This window comes from Rhinatrema bivittatum, chromosome 11, assembly GCF_901001135.1.
Source record: "Rhinatrema bivittatum chromosome 11, aRhiBiv1.1, whole genome shotgun sequence".
In the NCBI taxonomy this organism is placed as follows: Eukaryota; Metazoa; Chordata; class Amphibia; order Gymnophiona; family Rhinatrematidae; genus Rhinatrema; species Rhinatrema bivittatum.
Genome location: NC_042625.1, coordinates 96,154,984 through 96,173,780, shown reverse-complemented (window position 1 = coordinate 96,173,780; position 18,797 = coordinate 96,154,984). Strand labels below are relative to the sequence as shown.

General features: G+C 50.1%; 1 protein-coding gene across 4 annotated transcripts in view; it reads right to left on the bottom strand.

The window, feature by feature from the left end:
• KIAA0319L (KIAA0319 like) overlaps positions 1–18,797 on the bottom strand; it is a 92,432-nt gene that overhangs the window by 11,453 nt on the left and 62,182 nt on the right. For all 4 annotated transcript variants that reach the window (XM_029572014.1, XM_029572013.1, XM_029572012.1 and 1 more), the window contains 5 exons: positions 18,549–18,681; positions 17,735–17,883; positions 16,850–17,001; positions 16,434–16,572; positions 5,930–6,089 (listed from right to left, as the gene is read on the bottom strand). In XM_029572014.1, coding sequence (XP_029427874.1) covers positions 5,930–6,089; positions 16,434–16,572; positions 16,850–17,001; positions 17,735–17,883; positions 18,549–18,681 — 733 coding nt within the window. The remainder of the gene's footprint in view (positions 1–5,929; positions 6,090–16,433; positions 16,573–16,849; positions 17,002–17,734; positions 17,884–18,548; positions 18,682–18,797) is intronic.

The window sequence follows — 18,797 nt, the reverse complement described above, 5'->3', positions numbered from 1 at the left end:
CTGGCCTCGCCAGCTTCCTCCTAGGAGGAACCAGCGATGACCACTGTATCGGTAAGGGAAGCCCTCTGTGCCCCACTGGGCACTGGTGCCTTGCCGGGAACGGACACCAGCTGGGTCAGTAAGACACCGATGAGCACAATGAACTTCTCCAGAAGTGCTACGAACACAGGTGGCACCGGCTCCAGTGCCATTGGTGCCAATGGACCAAAGCCCTGTAGCGCCCATTCTACTGATGCTCTAGCTCCTCCTCAAATGTTGCCAACAACAACACTGACTGGGAAAAAGGAGGCATGGCCAGATCTTCCTCAGACCTGCAAGGGGGAACGGCAATTGGCACCATGACTGATAGAGACAGTTGCGGACTCCGGGAATCGATGGAGGTTTGAAGCTCCTCTCCACAGCGTTTCTTTGGGGGCATCGTGGCAAAAACCAGTGCTTCCCCGTGCCCGGCACTGTGCATCAACTGTGACAGGTGCCTTGGTCTTCCCACGATGCTCAGTCCAGTCTTTGCCTGGTGCCAAAGTCGATGACCCCAACGTCCTCGGCCCAGAGGAGATCAACAACAGTCTCCGGCACCCCTATCCACTGGTGACCTCGACGGAACTGATGGTCCCGCTGATTTCGATGGCGTGATGTCCATCGGTGCGGCTCTAAGGTCCTCCAATGGAGATACCGATGCTGGCCTGGACTTCCTTGACCCGAAGACGTTGTCCATCTTGTCGAGTTGAAGCAGACGTCCCTTCAGGATCATCTGGGTGCACAGAGGGCAACCCCGGATGTCACGTGATGCCCCCAAGCAAAGGATAAAAATTTCAAGAGGATCAGTAATCAACATGGTCCTCGGGCACCGGGGGCATTGGCGGAAGCCATATTCGGCCAAGACAGGGCAAAATACATAGGATAAAGACGGAACGGTGGTGGTGGACATCGATGGAAGACGGGCACCGAGGCGCCGCCACCATGGGGGAAACCAATCGTGAAAGGAAAAGTTACCCAAACACTGAAAACCCATACTAGGGATACTATGGCGGGGGGATGCACAGAGAGGGACCTGGCAACGGACTTTAGAAGAGAGAAGCAAAAGAAAAATTGCAAATAGAGAAGTTTTCCATGAGGGAAAAAACAAAAGTTTTAGAGCTCAATCAAATCACGATGCTGACAGCTCCGCAGAAGAAATCAGAGACTGAAGAGGGCCCCCACCTGGATGTGTAGTATAGGGCATGCTGGGCATGCTCAGTGTTTTCTGCATCAGGCTCCATCTGATGATGTCACCCATGTGTGAGAACTACCATCCTACTTGTCCTTGGAGAATACCAGATAGACAAGCACCACATCAGCATGAGCATAAACTTTAGGGCTCCCGAGCTACAATCCCCAATACAGATCAACACTGCATCCGCACAAGCATAAACTTCAAGGTCCCTGAGCTACAATCCCCGTACACATGAGCATCACCATCAGGGAGGAGAGTAAATTTCAGGGTTTCAATTTCTGGGCAGCAGAAACAAGCTCAGCTTTGACTAGGGGTTCAGCTTTCTGTCTGCAGTCGGGAATGGCCACTCACAGCCCTGATTACTGCTCTCATGGAAATACACATGCACACTCAGATCTGAGAAGTCTCTGCGATTACTTGGCCTACACATGGGACAAGATATGGGATAAAAGAGAGAAACCAGAAGCTGTACATAATGGATAATGAGGTGAGTTGAATGGGAGAATGGCTTCGCAAGGGAGAATAATAAACTGAAAATTATTATTCTCATCATGGCTCTACCTATGGTTCAAGAAAATATTTCTCCAATTTCCAGGGCCATTTAAGCCTTGGCAATGGTTATTCAAAGAGAAATAATCCAGTACAGAGGTTCCAGAGCGTGCCCCATGTCCTGAAGTCAGGAAAAGGTCACAAGTGCAATGGTGTACTGGTGATGTACATATTCCTGCAGGAGACTGAAACAGAATTAACAGTACAGTAATAACTAGACGTCCTAGCAACCAACCATGTAGCCAGGTGAAAAGAGAGTTAATTAGCAGCTAGGTCTGTCTGGCAGACTGCAAATACAAGAACCACAAGTCTTAGCTGAAATGCAGGCACTCCTGTAGTCAAGTCTGCCTAGCAAGCTATGCACTCTTTGTGTCAACCAAGTCAGTACAGCAGGTTAATGATGGCCAAGAGCCATCTAGAAAGGCCATGGGAACCTAGGAGAGTAGATGTTCAAGCAACAGCCATGCTAGTATTAGTAGCTACTTAGTTTATTACAAAACTTGTGGTTAAACTTGAGCTTTAGAGTGACAACTCTACCAGTATGGGCAGGAATAACTGGGCAGATAGGACAGTTGGTCTTTTCTGCTGTCATCTACAACATTACTATGAGAGGAGATAAAAGTTGGTATTCATACCCACAGGAAAGCGTGAAACTGGGCAGAAACAGCAGCTCAAATATTAAAATACCAATAAAAAGAAACCTGCCATGACAGATTTCCCCTCTGCTGGAGTAAACCTGCCTGATGAAATTACTCATCTGATAAATTCCTTTCCTTGAAGTAGGCAAACCAGTCCACACCAGTGGCTTGTGCACTCCAACCAGCAGGTGGAGACAGAGAATAATGACATCCCTCTCATATAGCTCATCACAGCCATCAGCCTGCCAGTATTTTTCTTCAAAAGCCAATTGTGGACACTAAACCACCTAAGCATTATTACAGCGAACCAATAATCACTATTCTAAATAGAACGTTCTTCCATTCAGTAATTATTTCAATAATCACTATTCTAAATAGAACGTTCTTCCATTCAGTAATTATTTCAATAATCACTATTCTAAATAGAACGTTCTTCCATTCAGTAATTATTTCAATAATCACTATTCTAAATAGAACGTTCTTCCATTATGTAATTATTTCAATAATCACTATTCTAAATAGAACGTTCTTCCATTATGTAAATATTTCAATAATCACTATTCTAAATAGAACGTTCTTCCATTATGTAATTATTTCAATAATCACTATTCTAAATAGAACGTTCTTCCATTATGTAATTATTTCAATAATCACTATTCTAAATAGAACGTTCTTCCATTATGTAATTATTTCAATAATCACTATTCTAAATAGAACGTTCTTCCATTATGTAATTATTTCAATAATCACTATTCTAAATAGAACATTCTTCCATTATGTAATTATTTCAATAATCACTATTCTAAATAGAACGTTCTTCCATTCAGTAATTATTTCAATAATCACTATTCTAAATAGAACGTTCTTCCATTCAGTAATTATTTCAATAATCACTATTCTAAATAGAACATTCTTCCATTATGTAATTATTTAATTCTTTTTTTTTTTTTGGTTAATATAATGGAAACAGTGGACTCAATTCCACCAACAATAGTCTCATAGGAAAACTGTAAAACGAATATCACAGAACAAAACTCAGCAGTTACAGCACAAGTCCATGTGCATCTGAGATCCTCGCCACACAATACGTTCCTTAATAAGGATCTCACACAACAGAGAAAGTCGACTGCCTCAAGGCAGCCCAGGGCGGGATGGTGGACTGTCCTGCCCTACTTCAAGGAAAGAAAATTATCAGGTAAGAAGTAATTTCACCTTCCTCTTCATCCGGACAAGCTAGTCCACACCCGTGGGTTGTACCAAAGCAACTCCCCAGAAGGGCGGAAAGCTGCCTCAGGCCCTAGCGAAGGATGAATCCTCCCACCCAGCCAAATCTAACAGAACGTATGCAAGGAAGACCATGTGGCCGCTCTACAGATCTCTGCCAGAGAAAGCAAACAACTCCGCCCGGGTCAAATACGCTCTTATCTGTCTTGGAAGAGGCTTCCCAGCAGCCACAGAGGCCTCTGTCTCCACTTCCTTAATCCACTGAGCCACCCTGGCACGAGAGGCCACCTCCCCCTTCTTCGCTCCTTGCTGAAGAAGAAAGAGCCGATCTGTTTTACGACAGACATTGGTGACCTCCAGATAACGCACTAAATGCCACCGCAAATCAACGGCTGCAATTTCCTGAATTCATGCCCATCCAAAACCCTATTTAAGGATGGTTAAAAAAAAAAAAAAAAAGACCGATTCAAATGGAAATCTGAAACCACCTTTGGAAGGAAGGCAGGTGCTGTCCTTAACTGGTCCCTATCTGGCATAATAACCAAAACGGGCTCCCTACATGACAAGGCTGGCAATTCCGAAATCCGTCTTACCGAACAAAGAGCCACCAGAAACACAGTCTTCAGGGTCAACAACCGCAAAGAATACTCCGCAGAGGACAAAAGGTCGGACGCACCAAAAGGAGAGAACCAGATTCAAATCCCACAAAGGCACTAGGAATCACAAGGGGAGGGGATCTAATGTGCTTCTCACCCCTCAGAAATGTAGACACATCTGGATGTGGAGAGAGGGCCCCCCCGATACCACGCTACGGCAGCCGCCTGCACTTTGAGCGTGTTCCAGGCTAAACCTTTACTCGGACCTTCCCTTAGAAACTCCAGGATCAAAGGAACAGACGCTGATGCGGGAAGACAAGAGCGGCCCTGACACCCATGTTCAAAGACCTGCAGGACCCAGATATAGGCCAAGGAGGTGGAAAAGGTTTGTGCTCTACCACTAGACCCGAATACCCCCAGTTCAATTCTCTAGCCCTTTCAAGGGCCAAACCGTAAGAGAGAACCGATTCAGACTGTCGTGAAATACCGGATCCTGCCGCAGAACCCCCCCCGGAGCAGAGGGAGCTGCCACGGATCCTCCACCAGCAGACGACGGAGATCCGTATACCGTGGCCTGGATGCCACGCTATCCTCTACAGTAACCGACCCATCAGGGGCCACGGCGGAAAAGCATATAGCAATTTTCCCCATGGCCAAGACTAAACCAACACATCCACCCGAGATTCTTCCTGCCCCTTGCAAAAGGCCTGCAGGCCCTTGACCTTGAAAAATTCCACCCATGACACGGTGAAAAGATCCATTCCCTGAGAGGCAAAGCCCCTTACGAGCTCACCCCTGTGGAAACTAGCAGGACAGTCGGCGGGGAAGACTCCTCACCCCCCCAGGGAGGAGCGGATGCCACAATTCCCTCCTGTGAACTGGGAGCTCCTGAAGTCCCTGCAGGAACAAATTCCCCTGCAGAGACATCTCCTTGAGCTTCCACACATTTCTGGCAAACGCCGAGCGATCTCCTGGGGCTAAATTACCCGCATATGACAGGCAGACGCGCAGCTTTTTCCCATGGTGCTCTCCCAATGCCACCTCTCCCCCTCACACGCTTCAGTAGCAGTACAGCAAGCCCAAAATGGCGCCTGCTGCGTGGTTCCCACACTGCCACAGCACGCCAACTGGCTCCAAAAAGTATCACTCCAGTCCCTCTTCGCAACGTGGCCCAATGTGGCCTCTCACTCCTTCCCCTCCTCAGCGTGCGATCACTGCTGCTGCCTCTGCCGACGCGGGTCGTTTTTTTTTAAACTTTATACACCACGCTGAAAAGACACCTGAAAACCAGGGCATTGAGTAGGCAGAGGAGGACACGACAGAGGAGAGTAAGAGAGACTGAGCCCAAGGTTCCCTTACCCTACAGGGACTCTCCCTCTGTTAGGAGGGGGGCTAGGGCACCAGCCTTCACTTCACTCCCGTCCTGTGTTATCAGACACTCAACTGAGGGAGGGAGCAAAGGCTATCACCACAGGAGGACAAAACAGCCTGTTCAATCCTGGCAAACTAAAGTCCACAAGCAAGGATGCATTTCCACCACCTGCTGGAGATGGAGAAATACTGGCTGGCTGATGGCTGTGATGAGCTAAATGAGAGGGATGTCAGTGAGTTATTGTTCTGTCTCCACCTGCTGGTTGGAGTGCACAATACACTGGTGAGGACTGGCTTGCCTGGATAAAGAGGAAATGCCCTTTGCCCTCTCCCCTTACCTCTGCTCTGTGTAAGGCTGGATCTTCTGAACCATGATGTCTGAATCCAGGACGCCTAGCAAGACCCCGATCTGCCTCAGGAACAACTCCTTCTGCTTCTCAGTCAGCATGCTGACATTGACGTCCAAAACCATCTCCACGAGGTCCTTCTTCTTGGGGTCTAGAGACAGAACATGATCATCACAAACTGCAGCTCCCAGACAGAGGGAAAGAGAGGGGGGCCACGTTCAAACGAGGCACTGGGGGAAGCAGTGCAAAGCAAACATAGCGGTAATCCATAAAGAGCAGGGAGCACTCAAAGTAGATTTCATGTCAAAGGTTGAATTTATTTACTCATTGCTTTGGGCAGGTAATGAGAGCCTCCATGAGCGAGAGAGCTGAGAAAAGAAAATAGGAAAATTGGTTCTTACCTGCTAATTTTCGTTCCTGTGGTACCACGGATCAGTCCAGATTCCTGGGTTTTGCCTCCCTTCCAGCAGATGGAGACAGAGAAAAACTCAAAGGACTCTGTCCTTATACCCGAGGTGCCACCTACAGTCCATCAGTATGAATCAGTATTGAAGCAGAATGGCTCAAAACCATAAACATGAACTATATACAAAGAACACTGTCTCTAAACTGGCTCACCAAACCCAAGCAGGAACAGAACCCAGTGAACTCAAAACAAATGCAATCTCCAGATCCAAATTATAAGAATTCTGAACGAGCGGACTCTCCATTACCTGTTACCGAAAAAACACGGGCGGACTCTGGACTGATCCGTGGTACTACAGGAACGAAAATTAGCAGGTAAGAACCAATTTTCCTTTCCCTATACGTACCCGGATCAGTCCAGATGGGACCCAGAGAGGCCCGTTCGAAGCACACCTTCTCCAAATCCCCCAGAACTCGGGTCCTGAACATTCAGCTGGTAATGTCTCGCAAAAGTGTGTAGGGATTGCCATGTAACTGCTCTACAAATCTGCGGCGAAACTTGTTGGCATTTTGCCCAAGATACCACCTGCGACCAAGGTAGAATGTGCCCGAAGCCCCACCGGTATTGCTTTGCCTCGCAGTACGTATGCCGAACTGATAGCTTCCTTTAACCAGCGGGCTATCGTAGCCTTAGAAGCCATATTTCCTCTTTTAGGACCACTCCAGAGAACAAACAGATGGTCGGATACACGAAAAGTGTTGGTAATTTCCAGGTAACACAACAACGCTCTGCGAACATCCAGCTTACATAAGTCTCTAGAGAGGGGATCCGATCGATCCAAGTCTATAAAAGACAGAAGCTCCACCGATTGATTCAGGTGAAAAGAGGAGACTACCTTGGGTAGAAAGAATGGAACCGTCCTTAAGGAAACCCCAGTCATAAATCCTCAGGAAGGGTTCCCGACAGGTTAACGCCTGAAGTTCTGACACTCTACGAGCCGATGTGATAGCAATAAGAAACACCACTTTCAAAGTGAGATCTTTTAGTGTAGCCCTTTTCAAAGGCTCAAAAGGGGCGGCACACAGAGCCGACAGCACCAAGTTCAGACTCCAAGAAGGATAAAGATGTCTGACAGGAGGACGCAAGTGATTAGCTCCCTTAAGAAAACGAGCCACATCTGGATGAGGAGCTAACGCTCCTCCATGGATACTACCACGTAAACAACCAAGAGCTGCTACCTGCACGGCAAACCCTTGGATAATCCAGATTGCAGGAAAGCTAAGATATCAGAAACTGACGCTCTGGTAGGTATCAACACTCGCTCCAAGCACCAGGACTCAAAAGCTCTCCACACTCGAACATAAGCCAAAGAGGTGGATGGCTTGCGGGATCTCAAAAGCGTAGCCACCACCATGTCGGAATACCCTTTGCTCTTCAGATGCCGCCTTTCAAAATATACCTGGACTTGACCAACATTACTCAAATAATGATTTTATTTATGAAATTGTAACCGAACTTTATTGGCACCTGTTAGAATGTAAGATATCCTACATTTACTTACCTTAGTCTATGTGCCTATTTGTAAACCGTTGCGATGGTATATAACTTAGCGACGGTATAGAAAAGTTTTTAAATAAATAAATAAATAAATGCCGCTAGACAAAAGCGATCTGCCTCTTCCAAACAGACGGGCCCTTGATGCAGAAGAGCTGGAAACTCTCAAAAACCCAGTGGAGCCTCCACGGTTAGACTGATCAGGTCCACGAACCACGAATGTCTCGGCCACGAGAACTACCGCAGATGGATGTAGTTCTATTCGCCCGAGTACTTTCCCGATCAGGGGCCATGGCAGAAACACATACAGTAGAACATTCGTTGGCCAGGGAAGGACCAAAGCATCTACTCCTTCTGCCGCCACCTCTCTCCGGTGAGCAAAAAAGCACGGGGCTTTGGCATTCTTGAACATCGAAATCAGATCCATTGTGGGTGTGCCTCACTTTTCACATATGAGCTGAAATGCGGACAGTTCCCACTCCCCGGGATCGAGACGGTGCCGACTGAGAAAGTCAGCCAGCATCGACAATGTTCAGGCAATGTGGGATGCCGCAATGCTGACCAGATGCTGTTCCGCCCAGCTGATCAACTGCTGAGCTTCCTTCGCTACTGGTTGGCTTTTGGTCCCCCCTTGGCGATTGATATACGCCACCGTGGTCGCAATGTCGGACAGGACCCTGACCGACTTCCCATGCAGGAGCGGTAGAAAGGCTTGTAACGCAAGGAAGACCGCTCTGGTCTCCAGGCGACTGATCGACCACCGAGATTCCTGTGGAGACCATAGCCCCTGTACAGATTTCCCCAGGCAGACTGCTCCCCATCCAGAAAGGCTGGCATCTGTGGTAATCATCGTCCACTCGAGCACCACCAGAGGAACCCCCCCCAGAGTCAAGTTGTCCGAGAGGAGCCACCAATCTAGACTGGACCTAGCAGGATCTGTAAGAGGAAGGGGTAGGTGGAATTGTTTGGAGATTGAGTTCCATTGGGAAAGCAAGGCAGGTTGTAACGGCCGCATATGAGCAAAGACCCATGGTACCAACTCCAGCGTGGAAGTCATCGATCCGAGAACCCTGAGGTAATCCCGGACCCTGGGAGGATGCTTGGACAACAAGTCTCGAACCTGGCCCTGAAGCTTGGAAATGCGTTCTGAGGTAAGAAACACCCTCCCCTGACAGGTGTCGAACAGGGCTCCGAGGAATTCCAAAGACTGAGAGGGCACCAGATGACTCTTGGCAAGGTTGATTACCCAACCGAGTGAACGCAACAACTGAAGTACTCTGTGGATTGCCGCTTGGCAAAGGTCCTCCGACTTCGCCCGAATCAGCCAGTCGTCGTGGTACAGATGCACCAGGAGACCCTCCCTGTGGAGCTGCGCTGCTACCTCGACCATCACCTTGGTGAAGGTCCGAGGCACGGTGGCAAGTCCGAAGGGTAGCGCTCGAAACTGATAATGCCTTCCCTGGATGAAAAACCGTAGAAATTTCTGGTGAGCGCTCCGGATGCCTATGTGCAGATAAGCTTCTGTGAGATCCAGGAACTCCCCCTTTCTCACTGAGGCAATGACCGACCTCAGAGTCTCCATGCAGAAACGAGGCACCCGAAGACATCGGTTGACCCGCTTTAAATCTAGGATGCGTGGAAAAGTTCCCTCCTTCTTGGGAACCATGAAGTAAACCGGTACGATAAGACTTGGTCTTGAGCATCGGTATATTAAAATAATTAAAATAAATAAAAATAAATAAATTGAATAACGGCCTCTTCTCCGCTCTGTAGGAGGAACTGGCGAAATGGCACAGAGTTCCAGTAGACGCTGAAGTGTCTCATTTACTGCCTTTTGCTTCTCCTTGTACCCGCATGGACAGACCAGAAACCGGTCTCGAGGGTGCTTAGCAAAATCTAAAGTGTAACCTTGACTTATCACCGTAAGGACCGATTGATCAGACGTTAGTTTGGCCCGTTCCTTGAAAAAGAGAGAAAGACGGCCTCCCACTACTGGAACCAAGGAATGGACCAGCTGAACTTCATTGTGAAGATTTTGTTCCCGAAGCAGCCTGGGAGTTGTTGGATCTACCAAAACGCCTGCCGTGAAAAGGCTGAGAGCAAGATTGCTGCCTTCTCAAACTCTGCCGAAAAGAAGAATTGGAAGACCGGGGAGTCCAGAACTTGCGATTGCCACGGAATCGAGATCTAACCGAAAATGAGCCCCTCGCTCTGGGGTGATCCTCAGGCAACTTATGGACTTTATTCTCGCCCAGGGACTGAATCATGTCCTCCAAGTCCTTTCCAAAAAGTAACTTGCCCTTGAATGGTAAGGAACCCAGCTGAGCTTTGGAAGAGACATCGGCAGACCAATTTCTCAACCACAGTAGTCTGCATGCCGTGACAGCCGAAACCATTGTTCTGGTTGAAGTCCATAATAAATCGTAAAATGCATCAGCACTATAAGCAATCGCTGCTTCCAGACAACCTGCTTGCTGCGCTTCCCCATCTGAAAGACCAGCATTGACCTGAAGCTGTTGAACCCAGCGCAGACCAGCAACAAAGAAAAATTGCTGCACATGGCCGCCCACACTCCCAGGGCGGAGATCTCAAAAATTTTCTTGAGCTGTAGCTCCAACTTCCGATCCTGCAGGTCCTTCAGGGCTGTCGCCCCCATCACCGGGATAGTAGTTTTCTTGGTGATCGCGGACACCGCCGCATCCACTTTAGGATCACGCAGTAGGTCCAAGGCATCCTTTGGCAGAGGATAGAGCCTATCCAATGCCTTACTGACCTTCAGGCCAAGGTCAGGAGTGTCCCATTCCCTGAACAATAAATCCATGGCTGAAAAATGAAACAGGAATGAAGTAGTCGGACCCCTCAGGCCCAATATTACTGGGTTCATATCTCCCAGCCGGGACTCCTGAGGTGGCACCTCAATTCCCAAATCCCCCAAAATGGCCGGTATAAGAGGACCCAATTCCTCCTTCCTAAACAGGTGGACCACCTTCGGGTCATCCCACTCAACTCCCTGGGAGTTGAGAGGGGAATCTTGTTGCTTCTCCGTATCCCCATTTGCCCCCGAAGGAGGCTTAGGTTGCCCGGCTTGGCCATCCGTGTCCGAAGAATCGGAGGAAGGATCCGTTTCCACTGGCCTTACAGAGCATAAGGGTCATTTAATCCTTGGAGCATCGGCTCTCTCTGGGGAATGAGGACGCTTCCGAGGCTTTGAAGCTGAGAGAGCCGAAGAAATTCTCTCCCCTATTTTTTCATGGCCTTACTGGCTTTAAAAGACTCATGCATCCTCAGGATAAACTCGGATGAAAAGGAGGAGGATGATGAGTCAGAGACCCCTTTGGGGCTATCCTCTGCCATGCCTGTGCCTTGTTGCACTGATCAATCCCCCGTGGGGGCCATTTGCTGCAGTGATAATGGGGGCGGGAGATTCCCTTCCCCCACCGCGTCGCATGTGGCAGCCAAAAATCTGCCCAAAATGTGCCTCTGCGCTTGTCTGCGGCAGCTGCCCTCGCGTTCCTCGGTCGGACCGGATGTTCCCTCCCCCCCCGGGGAGGCAGGATGAGCACAGACATGTGCATGTGCGGAGCCGCAGGCCCGACAAGCAGCCCCCCTCGGCATGGCCGCAGAAGCCTTCCGATGCCGATTTGAAATAAAAATAAACACAAACGGCAGACGCGTGGGATGGAGCCGACAGTAGAGAAGGACAGGAGAGACCGATCGCCGCACAAGAAAAAACAATGCTTCACTTTTTTTTTTTTTTTACTTGTACAACCTGCCGGGGCTGACATTTCTGCTGGGTCCTGGTCCTGCCAGGGTGAGTGAGCCGGGCTCCTTGGTATCACCCCCTCCGTGGCACTCCACAGGCAAAAAGGCCCTCGACCCTTAGCCCAAGAAACCTCTAACACCAGGGGGGATGGTCCCCTCAGGACCTAGCAACCCCCTGGGAGGATAAACGAAAGCTGCTATGAAGCTGTCTCTTTCCTTTTTTTTTTTTTGAAAAGTATTATCAAGTCAATCAAATTGCCTATTCAATCTGCCTAATCTCACTTCCTTTTTTTTTTTTTTTAAAAACCACTAAACTAAACAGACTTGCACCTCCACCATCTGCTGGAGACAGAGAAATACTGACGGACTGTAGGTGGCACCTCGGGTATTAGGACAGAGAGTCCTTTGAGTTTTTCTCTGTCTCCATCTGCTGGAGGGGAGGCAAAACCCAGGAGTCTGGACTGATCCGGGTACGTACAGGGAATGGGTCTTACCTGCTAGTTTTCTTTCCTGGAATACCACAAATCAGTCCAGACTCCTGGGTTTTGCACCCCTGCCAGCAGACGGAGTCAGAGAAAGTTTCACTGACACTGTACATAAAACCCAGTGTGCCACCTGCTGTCCCTCGGTATCGACCTGTACCCAAACCAAACGTAACTGAAGAAACTCCCACAACAAGCAGGAGGAAAGTGGAATCCCGACATGGAAAAAATCCTTTCCAACCACAGCAACAGGAGAACATTCCTGAAATCCTGAGCAGCTCTGCAGCATGTATACAAAAGAAATACCAGCGGACTCTCCTCCTCAAGCAGGGTGGGACTCTGTGCTAATCCAGGATCTAAAATTAGCAGGTAAGAAGCACTCTTCCTTTGCTGTTCAGAGCCAGATTAGTCCAGACTCCCGCTATAAGCACACTCTCACCAAAGCCCATGGCCTCTGGAGCCTGGACGTCCAAGTGATAATGCCTGGCGAAAGCGAGCAACGACTTCCAAGTGGCCGCCCGATAAATCTCCTGCGGCGACACCTGCGGGCAACTCAGTTCAAGAAGCCGCCTGCGACTGAATAGAGGGAGCTCTCAACCCCACCGGGACAGGACGCCCCTGACAGATGTAGGCAGAGCCTAAGCTTCCTTCAACCACCGTGCATTCGTGGATTTTGAGACTCTGCCTCTTCTTAGCCCCACTCCATAGCACAAAGAGATGGTCAGGCACCTGGAAGCTATTACTGACCTTGAGGTAACGTAACAGAGCCCATCTTACATCCAAGAGCCACAAATCCCTCACGTGCGGCACTGGCAGGTCCACATTTGGGAAAGCTGGAAGCTCCACCGACTGTCTCAAAGGAACGCCAACACAACCTTTGGGAGAAGAGAGGGCACCATACGCAATGAGATCCCGGAGTCCAAGATCTTCAAAAAGGGATCTCTACATGACATTGCCTGAAGTCCAGAAATTCTTCAGGCCGAACAAACTGCCACTAGAAAAGCCACCTTAAGAGTAAGATCCTTCACAGTCGCCCTCTTTAAAGGCTCGGTACACATTCCTCTCAGGACCAAGTTAAGATTCCAGGAAGGAGAAATGTTCTGCACCGGAGGTCGCAGATGTTCCACCCCCCACCCAAAGAAATCACACCTCATCCGGATGAGCGGCTAAGGACACTCCATACACCTTGCTTCGAAGACAGCCCAACGCCACCATTTGCACCCTGAGCTAGTTAAAGGCCAAACCTTTCACCAGCCCTCTCTGCAAAAAGATTAAAATGTACGCCAGGACTTGAAAACCTTCCAGATCCTCACATAAGCCAAGGAAGTGGACGGCCTTCTGACCTGCAGCAAGGTGGAAATGACTTTGTCTGAATACCCTTTCCCATTCAAATGCTTCCTTTCAAAAGCGATCCACCTGATCTGAAAATACAAAGAAGCTTCAGTAGATGAGCGAGCTGCAATGGCCCATTTACTGCCAGATTGATCAGGTCCGCAAAGCAAGACCATCGAGGCCATTCTGGCACCAACAGAATCACCTCTCCCGGATGATTTTTAATCTGCCGTAGAATCTTGCCCACCTGTGGCCACGGGGAGGCACGAATAGAAGAATCTCTCGGGGCCAACGCAGGATCAGGGCATTGACTCATCTGCTCTGTGTTCCCGGCTGCGACCTTAGAAATGAGGCACCTTGGCATTCTGCTGAGACACCATGAAGTCCCACCTGTGATGGAGAAGACACATTGCCTCCTCTGACAGCTCCTACTCTCCTGGGTTCAGCCGCTGCCAACTGAGAAAATCTGCCTGAATGTCGTCCAGCCTGGCTATGTGGGATGCTGCTAGCAATGCTAGATACTGTTCCGTCCAGTGAAACAAATCCCGGGCCTCCGCCCGACTCTTGGTTCCCCCTTGCTGATTGATGCAAGCCACCATTGTCGTATTGTCCGACAGGATTCGCACTGGGCAATCGTGTAACAAAGGCAGAAAGGCAAGCAACGCAAAACACACCTCCCTCATTTCTAACCGACTGATAGATCATGATGGTCTTTGGACCATTGTCCCAGGTCGACTGACCCTGGCATACCGCAATGACTGGCATCAGTGGTAACTACCACCCAATCCATTACATTCAAGTCCACCCCGTGACTCAGATGGGCCCGACCAAGCCTCTGCAAAGACTGGACCTGGCAGCCTCAGGATTATTGGCTTCCGGCCCCTTGTTTCTGGGTCTCCGCCAGAGACCAATTTTGTTGAAATCTCCTATTAGGCCGGAATCGGGAATGCCCTAAGGACGACCCCTTGCCTCCTTTTGGCTTATCCTTTGGCAACCTATGCTCCTTGGCCTCTCCAAGATGCTTGACTAGCTCTTCCAAGTCTTCTCCAAATAGGAGCTTTCCCTTAAAAGGCAAATGATCCCAAACGTGACTTGGACCAGACATCCACCAACCAGTTCCTTAAACAAAGGAGACGTCTGGCCGAGATCACAGACATCATAATTCTTGAAGAAGTTCTGATGAGGTCATACAAGGCATCAGTCACATAAGCCACAGTCACGTCCAGACAGTCCGCCTGCTTAGCCTCAGACAGTGCAAGTGCTGCATCCAGCACAGGCTAGCTCTCTGCACAAAGCTACTGCAAATGGCAGCGCGTATGCCTAACATAGACACCTCAAAAACCTTTTTGAGATGAACTGCCATTTTCTGTCCTGCATAACCTTCAGCACAGCTGAACCAGTCACTGCAATGGTGGTCTTCTTAGTGACCGTCAAACTGACACATCCACCTTTGGAATCGTGAAAAGCTCAACAGGGACAACTTAGCCATCGCTTTCCCAACCTTCAGGCCCGACCACTAACTTTGTCACTGATTTGTGAAAGGGAAAGGCTTTTCTCTTAAGCCATCCACGACTGGGTCCACCCCTTCTTGATCAGCTTCCTCTTGCGGAACCTCGATTCCCGACTCCTTCAGAACATGGGAATCAGGGGCCACAGTTCTTTGTGGAAGAGATGCACCACCTTAGGATCGTCCCCTTCCGCCGGCTCTGCCACGTCCAGAGTAGTATCTGCAGTAGCAGCATCAGGAGAGACAGCTACCGGTGGAACTACTTCCTCTGAGTCCTCAGAGTTTTGATCCGGACTAATCGGATGTGCCGCCATGCCTAGGACCCTCTGAGTCCGCCTAGAAGCCTTCTCTCTCGAAACCCTGGGCCTTTTCCCAGGCCACGATCCAAAGGGCCCCTCAGGCCGAACCGACTGCCACTCTGCTGTTTTCCTGGCCAAATACACTTTATGCATGAGCAGCACAAACTCAGACAAAAACACCAAGGAATCCTCAGAATCGTCCTGCAGGAGGTCCCCCTCCTCATCAGAATTAGCCTCCCGTCTGTCAACGAGGCTCTGTATTGCCAGGGACAAAGGCAAGGTGAAATCCTCCGACCCCATTACAGGCTCTGAAGCTTCCTCGGCCGAAGCAGAAAATGGCCGCCATTCCTGTGCTAGGCGGAACGATGTTTGCAGCCTTCTGAGGTGCTCCTGCGCTTGCTTTGTGCCTCCTTTGCCTCTCAGGCACCACTGAAGCCTACCCTGACCCTCTCTCCCTTCCAGAGAGGCACCAGGAGCAGAGGCCTGTGCACACGAATCACCGCACAAGCGGCAGGCACTGCCATGCGCCATTCCCCGAGCTTCAGCTGCGTGTCTGTCGTGCAGGCCTGACTGCGTGGCGTATGGTCATCGCCACCCGAGAACTCCCAAAACTGGCTGGAATGCTTCCCGCAGCTTTGGCGGCAGCTACAACTCTGCCGCTCTGCCTTGCCGACACTGTGAATTCTACCCCCTTTTTTTAAAACTTTAATAGAATAATTAACAAAAAAACCAAAAAGGAGCTGGACAAAAGGCTACATCTCTGTGTGGCCAAGGCAGCCGCTGCAGGATGCCAAGAGTTCTCCTGGGGGGGGACTACAAGGATCCCAACACCCTGCTCGTCTATCTCAGGACCAGGAGGGATGGCCCCACCAGGGCCTCCTGGGAGGAATTCTCTAACTCTACAGTTTTCTCGCCCCAGACTTCCGGATTTGCACCTCTGCCATCTGCTGGAGACAAGAGAAATACTGAGGGACTGCAGGTGGCCCACCAGGTCATGTGGCAGTGGCAGTAAAACTCTGTCTCCATCTGCTGGAAGGGAGGCAAAAACCCAGGAGTCTGGTCTGATCTGGGGTAAGAACGCAGGTAACAGGGGGAAAAAAAAAAATTGCATATTAAACAGCTGCCATCTCTTTTGAAATATCAGAGGACTGACCTGGCTTGACCTCCACGGTGGCCCTATCAACGTCGCTCTCCCCCTTGGCATCGGTCACTTTCAGGTGGAAGGTGTACATCCCTTCCACGAGGTTAGAGAGGAGCAGCACGGCGTGATGGTCCGAACCGTTCAGCACCTCCTGTGGGTTTCATCGCATAACAAAGTCAGAACCCTGTGCCCCTCCTCCCCTTATGGATACAGGAAAGGGGCCGAGGTAGAAGGAACCTTTCCTCTGCCATTTTCTGCATCTCCTTTTCCGAAACAGAATCCCTGCTGCATGACCCACAGGTGGATCCAATGCACAGGGGGGGGGCCAGAGAACTCAGGAAAGCCCAGAGCCCTCGCTGTTTTAGTTCGGTATAATTTTAGCACGCAGACCAATCAGGCTGAGCAAAGTAGCGACACTGCTCACTCACCCCTGCTGCAGGACTCCCCTCATCCCGGCTCCACGCATAGCTGATGATGCCTTTGTCATCAGAAGACCTGGACCCGTCCAACTCGGCCATGTTTGTGGGCAAGGTAATCACCACATTCCCGGCAATGCTTGCAACCGGAGCCTTGTTTATCTCTGTGACAATCACAATAAATGGCAGCGAGACATTAATACCCACTGCACACACCTCAGAGCCTGGTCTCCTCTGCCAGCACTCACCCCATGTATCGCCTGCATCTCACCCCTTCCCGTGCAGAAATAAAACCAGGAAGGAACTGTTCTGCATTACCAAATGCTCTCTCTCTGCTTTTTATTTTCTTCTGACCTATCTCCCCCTTCCTTCTTCAGCCTTGAAATAATTAAGCCGGGCTCAGGGCTGGGATGAGTGAGGGAGAAAGAAACTGGGTGACATCTATCAAAGGAGAATCAAACGTCCTGGCTGCTGCAAACTGTGAGGAGTCCACATGGGGGTAGAGGCTGGCCCGGGGCGAGAAATTATTTGGGACACTTAGGTGCCAGTCAAAAATGTTGAGGTGCTATTGTGGGTCACTTTTCTTGTTTTAGTGTTTTTATCACCTTGGGGTTATTTTTGGGTTTTTTTGTTTTGCTTTGTCTATTTTTTTAATTTAGTTTAATTTTTTATTTTTTTTTTGCTTCTTTTTAGTTTTATCTTTCTGCTTTACTGAATTTTGGGCACCCAGGTGACCAATGCCAGGCTAGGACACATCTTGTGCTTTCTGATGTAATAAGGAATGCCCTGAAGCCAGTGTTCTTCAGGAGGGCAAACGCCATCCTGTGACTCTTTCAAGCAGGGGCAGAAAGGGCGCTGCCATGGTGCAGAGAGGGGCGGGCGCCCTTCCTCACCCACCTTCCTTCACAATGACCGTCACCGAGCTCTGACTCTGCAGGTTCCGCTCATCCTTCACCGTCAGCGTGAATTCGTAGCTGCCGCTCTGCAGGCCCGTCACAGTCGCCACGCTGCTGGTCGAGTTCTCGATCCTGACCCCATCCGGGCCTCTAGGAAACACAACAGCAATGAGGGCCGATAACAGGCACGGCCTGCACTTAATCCCCCCCACACCCCCAGCCACTCAAGCTCAGAGAAACGAATGCATCCCGGACATGAGCGCACGCTCGAGGAGATTCGGACTCTCGGGCTTCACGTAAACCAGGGGTGGCCGACTCCGGCCCTCAAGAGCCACAAACGGGCCTGCTTTTCAGGATCTCCACAATGAGCATGCATGAAGTATATTTCCAGGCAACGGAGGCAGTGCATGCAGATCTACCCCATGTATATCAATCATGGACCTCCTGAAAACCAGGCCTGTCTGTGGCTATGGAGGACCGGAGCTGACCTCCCCAGATCTAAAGGGGGAAAAAAAAGCCTAAAACCAAGGTGGAAGGAAGCTCGTCTTCCTAGGCCGAGCGACTGACTGGGCAACTGCCTGGAAAGCCCGGGCAATGTTCAAAGCTGTTTGTATATGCAAAACGAGCCGCCAAAAATTGCTCTTCCCTTCTGTGGCAAAAACGTGCACGTCTGGAGGAGGGGGGGGGGGGGGCAGGAGGAGGCGAAGTCAGCTGACTACTACGTGCAGCTTCTGATGTACCCAGAGCGTGGCTACCATGACCCGCGTCCCCCACCCTAAATTCTTAAGACGCTCTCCCCGGGATGCGGCACACACCGGGTTTTCTCCCACAGGTAGGAGCTGATCCTCTGGTCATCGCTGCTCCTGCTGCCGTCCAGAGTCGTGCTGTCCACAGGGAGGGTCAGTTCTTTATCCGGACCAGCATCTGCCTTGGGCGCCTTGTTGTTCTCTGAGTAAGAGAGAGGGGATGGGGTTAGCATCATTAACTACCCCCCTCTGCTGCATTACGAGGCTGCTGAGTCTGCGACCCTCTGGGCTCCCGAGGCAGACACTTCACGCGTCGCT